This window comes from Geospiza fortis, unplaced genomic scaffold (assembly GCF_000277835.1).
Source record: "Geospiza fortis unplaced genomic scaffold, GeoFor_1.0 scaffold213, whole genome shotgun sequence".
Lineage (NCBI taxonomy): Eukaryota > Metazoa > Chordata > Aves > Passeriformes > Thraupidae > Geospiza > Geospiza fortis.
Window position 1 is genome coordinate 498117 of NW_005054399.1, and position 5292 is coordinate 503408.

Sequence of the window (5292 nt, forward strand, 5' to 3'; positions counted from 1 at the left end):
CCCCTCCGCGCTCCCCAGGCCGCCGTACCGAGGCTCTGCCCCACCGGGGTGCTGAACGGGTTCCCCAGCAGAAACTCCATCTTGGGATGACAACAAACAGCGGCCCAACGCCCACCCCTCCCGCACCGCGCCCTGACCGACAGCCGCGCGCGCCAACCACAGCGCGCTCTGGCAGCTGAGTCCCGCCTCCCTACCTTCAATTGGACAGCTGCAAGACGCGCGGCAAAACTATTGGTTAAAGACTGTGTCCATCACTGTCAAGAGAGGGGCCTGCCCCCGCAGTAGTCCCGCCCCTTTCCCCGCCTTCCCTTTGATGGACAGCGGGGACAATGAGACTACCAGTCCCTATTGGGCAAAGCCCGAAACTATCTGCAACATTATTGGGCAAAGGGAACGTCAATCATCCGAGCCCTCTCCGCCCCGAGGGCACGGTCCCAGCGCTGATTGGCTGACACGGATTTCTTGCGGTCTGATTGGTAGCTGGCCTCCCCACCCCCTCCACTCCCATTGGCGGCTGAGCCGGTCACGTGCCTCCCTTAGCAACACACCTGGGCTTCCTTAGCGACGGGCGCTGAGGCGCCGGTGGGAACAGGGAACGGGAACGGGAACGGGAACGAGGAACGGGGAACGGGAAAGGGAAAGGGAAAGGGAACGGGAACGGGAACGGGAACGAGAACCGCCGCCGACCCCTGGGGACCTGCGGTGAGAGGCCTGTGGGGCCGGGATCTGGGCCTCGGTGGGTCCTGGGAGCGGGAGGCGGCGGCTCCTTCCCACCCACCGGGCAGGAGTGGCTGGGACCGGCATTGACCGAAGAGACGCTGGACAAGTGCACATCCCTGGAGTGTCCAGGGCCAGGTTGGACGGGGCTTGGAGCAATTGGGACAGTGGAAAGTGTCCCTGCCCATGGCAGGGTGTATTTAGTGCAATACAACAGCAGGGGTGGCACTGGATGAGCTTTAAGTTCCCTCCCAACCCAGACAATTCTGTGATTGTACAAGAAAGAGAGAGAGGAAGCTCAAGGATGGATAAATCCAGAGCCTGCTGCACGCAGCCACAGAGAGGTTTGGTTTGTTAATGAAATGCCATAATGAGAACAGAACTCTCCAAACTCTGACATTTATCATCGCTGTCCTGTGCAAAAATAAATCAGAACTTACTCTGTAATTAGAAACATCTTACACAAGCAAAAGTTTGGAGACTCAAGTCCTTCACAGCGATTCATTAACTCTGCACAGTTTGAAAATGACAAATAGTCTCATTGCCTCCAGGGCAACATTAGGGATATTTAAATTTCCGTGAAAATTTTCTTCACTGAAAGTGTTGTCAAGCATTGGAACAGGCTGACAAGAGAAGTTGTGGATTCCCCATCCCTGGAAGTGTCCAAGGCCAGGTTGGATGGGGCTTGGAGCCTGGGATAGTGGAAATTGTCCCTGCCCATGGCAGGGGTGGAATGAGGTGATCTTTAAGGTTCCTTCCCACCCAAACTATTCTGGGATTCTGTGATTCGATGACTGCTGGAAGGTGATGTAATTTATTTTCATTTTCATTTTTATAGTCACTGCCAGGCAGTGATTTAATTTATTTTCTTTTCTGTCCTTTAAGGCTGATCCTGTCTCACAATGACTCAGTTTTTCAATAATATTGAGCCAAACGTTATTGATGATGAAATACTCCAGAAAGCCATTGAAGAGAAGTGTCCAGAGGACCTTGGAGATATTGCCAGAAAGGAAAGTATTAACGTTAAGGTTGTGACAGAGATACAATTTAGTTTTAAAAGTGAGTATCAGAATATATACATATTTTTCCTCTTCTTTTGCTAGAAGGTAATAGAGTAAGTGGATAACTGGCAATTAAGCAACCATTATTAGCTTGGATATGTGAAAATTAACATCTGGGCTTGGACTTTTGCTCACACCTGTACAAAGGAGCTTCATCAGAGGGAGCTTCTGCTGATGGATGACTTCAGAGCTGCTTCACTTCCCACTCTCACCGTCACTGCTGTTCTCATTTAACATTTATATTGTGGTGACACCTACAGGCCACAGCCCTGTTGGGCCCCTCAGTTCGTGGCCAAACCCAGCCCGGGGCAGGCTCTGCCGTGGCTGGTGGTCGTGTGAGAGCTGTCTGGGAGACTGTGGTGCTTACAGTCCGATCTGATGGCATTCTCTGCTCATCCACACCATTACCATGGCTTGCCTCTTACTGTCAAACCTGTCGTAAACTTGCACTCAAAAAAATGGAAAGGAAGAACATTTGGCTCAATATTTGAGTATTTGAGGGAGCGGGGTAATTTCAGTTGAATATTCTTTGTGTGCTCCAGTAAAATAATGTGTGTATGAGTTGATTTTCTTAGAAAAGACTCCCTTGACCTGATTCTGCATAGATTTGTTTGCAAATCCAGAACTGTGTGAATATTTTGTTCATGCAATTCCTTGGTTTATGGTGCCCTCACTAAATAAGGATAGCAGGACAGCAGATGAAATCTTTTGGGAAGCATTGCAGGGGAAAGAGAAATGGGAATGAGAATATTCTGTATTTCCTGTCACCTTGGTCCTGATCCTATGCTGTGGTCACCAACAGCCTGCCCTTGTGATTCTGTCTTTGGAGGGAACTAAATGCAGGGATATTGATTAGCTCTAAACTGCAGCCTTCACAGAAAGGGAAGATTCCAACTCCTCTCCTGTGCTGAGGATCCCAGGAGCAGGAGCATCATTTACAGCAGCAGGAGCTGGGCACTGCTGGACTGCAAATGCAGAGAGAAGCACAGGCTCATCCCAAACCTCCTGCTTGCAGCTGGAGAGGAAGGTGAAGGTCAGGGCCTGCTGGCAGAGGGTTCAGGAAGGTTCTGGAGTGCAGGGCCACACTCAGCATCCCCTGCACGCCTTGTTGGCCCTGCTGATGAGCAGTGTGTGCTGAGCAGGACTCTGAGGTTAAGTGGGATGTTCCACTGGAATCTCATCCAGCCAGGGCACCTCTGAGCTCTCCAGGGCACTCATGACACACTGCAAATCCTTCTGCAGGCAAGACTGCACGTGTTTTCCTTGTGCAAGGCAGTGTGGCTGCTGAAACAAGGCTGGCTCACGTGGAAAGCAATTTTCTTTTCTATTTTTTTTTTCTTTTTGTTCCCTGTGGCTTTAGACATCCTGCAGATTGCTAATCTGTGGCCATTCGAGAATCTGACTAAACTGCAGCTGGACAACAACGTGATTGAGAAGATAGAAGGTCTGGAGAGTCTGGTTCACCTTGTATGGCTTGGTGAGATACAGGCAGGGGAGGGTGGATGCCTTTGCAGGTGCAAAGCAATCTGACATAAAGCAGCATGTCACCTTCCTTCTCAACACCACTGATAGGAGCTTACCCTGGGAAGGCTGTCAGCTGTCTGTGTGTCTCCTTATTTGACTGTCAAATGTCAAAATGCCTGAGTATCAGAGCTGCAAAACAAATCCTTCAAATGTTTAAAAACTGGGTTTCATACATTTGGTGTGGCAGGAACAGGAAGCTGAGGTTTCAATGTTGTTTCCAAGGTTTCTATTGTGTTTAGGGGTGACTTTCAGGAATATTTATGGAAACACCTCTGTGATTTAGAAGCCTGAATTCTGTTTTCAAAGCTGCTGCAGGCATTCCAAATCCTACAACCCCTTAAGGGCTGGGTGTCATCATTGTCCCAAGGAGCGCCCACCCTTGTGGCCTTGTGTGGCTGCTTGCAGCTGCACAGATGCACAGCTGAGAGCATTCCCTGGAACTGCAGCCACATTGCTGGCTGGAATTCTAAATATATCCTCAGCATGCAGGGCTGGAGCTCATAAGCACGTTGTGAAATGTCTAATGGGCTCCTCCACCCCGTTGTCTGCACAGTTCTGCTCCAGAGATGACTGAGGCACTTGTGAATCACCAAGTGGTCAGTGTGAGCACAGTGTTTTGAAGCACACTCGCATATTTTGTTTGCCCAAAGGCTGCAGTGGCTCAGCTGCTGCTGTACAAGTGTCTGAGCCACCCAAGAGACCTCATAAACTGGTTTGGGGCTCTTGGCTTGCTCAGTACTAATCCTCAGGCAAATCCTGCCCTTAGTCAGGGTGAGTGTAGGTGTTAGGAGAGATGTTCTGGCAGGGGAAGAGGACATTTCAATAAGTGAAACAGCTGAAGTGAGCCTTGCATAACTCCACTGACATGGAGCTGCCTTGTCTTGGTGCTCTGGGAGTGACCACAACTGTGGCAGGACAGAGCCTGCAAGAAAAAAGAGAGTGCCAGATTTACCAAAGAATTCCCCTCTAAGGGCATTTCCCCACCTCTTGTTTTGTGTTCCCCCATAGGGCAGAAGTCCCTTTCAGGCTGTGTATGTGGACTCTGCATGGATTAACTTCAGCTTTTCCTCTGATTCAAAAATTTCATAGAAAATTGCAAGGAGGGGATGGGAATAAAGGATGATTTAATGCTGAGCTTTTCCTGTGGGACCTGGACCACCCCTGAGAAAAATCTGTACATAAACTCCTACACCCAGAACTAAAGAGCAGAATCTGGGTGTTCTGCAAGAAATTATTTAATGTTTGATTTATAAATTCTTCCCCAGACCTGTCCTTCAACAATATTGAAGTAATTGAGGGCCTGGACACTCTTGTCAAACTGCAGGACCTCAGTCTCTACAATAACAGAATATCTACAATTGAGCACATGGACACATTGCAAGAGCTACAGATTTTCTCCATAGGGAAGAATAACCTGACCTTTCTGGAAGATGTGAGTGTTCCCTGGCTTTGCAAATATTCCCTGCTGAAGGATCAGATATTCTAAAACTGCCATTTGCCATCGTGTCCAAGCCCCTCCTTAGGTGATAAAATTCTCTTTAGGATTTCTGAGTAGTCTGAGCTATGGTTTTGGTCCTCTGGTGTTAAGTGCTTACTGCAGCCATTTTTCTTTCAGATTATTGACTCATGGGGGCCCAGGTCTGTGACTGCTCTCAGCCATGGCAAAATTCCTATTGGCTCCCATGAAAGCTAGCAAAGGAATAAGTGGCTACATATGAGAACAGGGGGGAGGCTAGGATTTATTTGGGGTTCTTTTGAGGGCATCTTACCAATTTAAGACCTGTGATTTGTGCACCCCATCTGCCTTTTCTCTCCACCCATTGTCTAGATATTGCCAACGTGAATTTACGTATTTCCTTTCCCAAAACCATTAGAAACTCATAACTGACTGTCATGTGAATTTGGCAGCAGAGCAGGGTGCATATTGCAACTCAACTGTAATAAAAGCAATAAATTCCAAGGCTGTGCTTCCCCAGCCCTGGGAAACACA

The 5292-nt window shown here is 48.7% G+C and overlaps 2 protein-coding genes across 4 annotated transcripts in view; one reads left to right on the top strand and one right to left on the bottom strand.

Moving 5' to 3' along the window:
• TOM1L2 (target of myb1 like 2 membrane trafficking protein) overlaps positions 1–101 on the bottom strand; it is a 56501-nt gene extending 56400 nt beyond the window's left edge. For all 3 annotated transcript variants that reach the window (XM_031061049.1, XM_005425939.3, XM_031061048.1), the window contains exon 1: positions 29–101. In XM_031061049.1, coding sequence (XP_030916909.1) covers positions 29–80 — 52 coding nt within the window. In that variant the 5' untranslated portion in view covers positions 81–101. The remainder of the gene's footprint in view (positions 1–28) is intronic.
• A 1518-nt stretch (positions 102–1619) lies between these two features.
• Positions 1620–5292, top strand: part of DRC3 (dynein regulatory complex subunit 3) — a 14311-nt gene continuing 10638 nt past the window's right edge. Inside the window, exons 1-3 of the mRNA XM_005425984.2 lie at positions 1620–1776; positions 3139–3255; positions 4568–4766. Coding sequence (XP_005426041.1) covers positions 1620–1776; positions 3139–3255; positions 4568–4766 — 473 coding nt within the window. The remainder of the gene's footprint in view (positions 1777–3138; positions 3256–4567; positions 4767–5292) is intronic.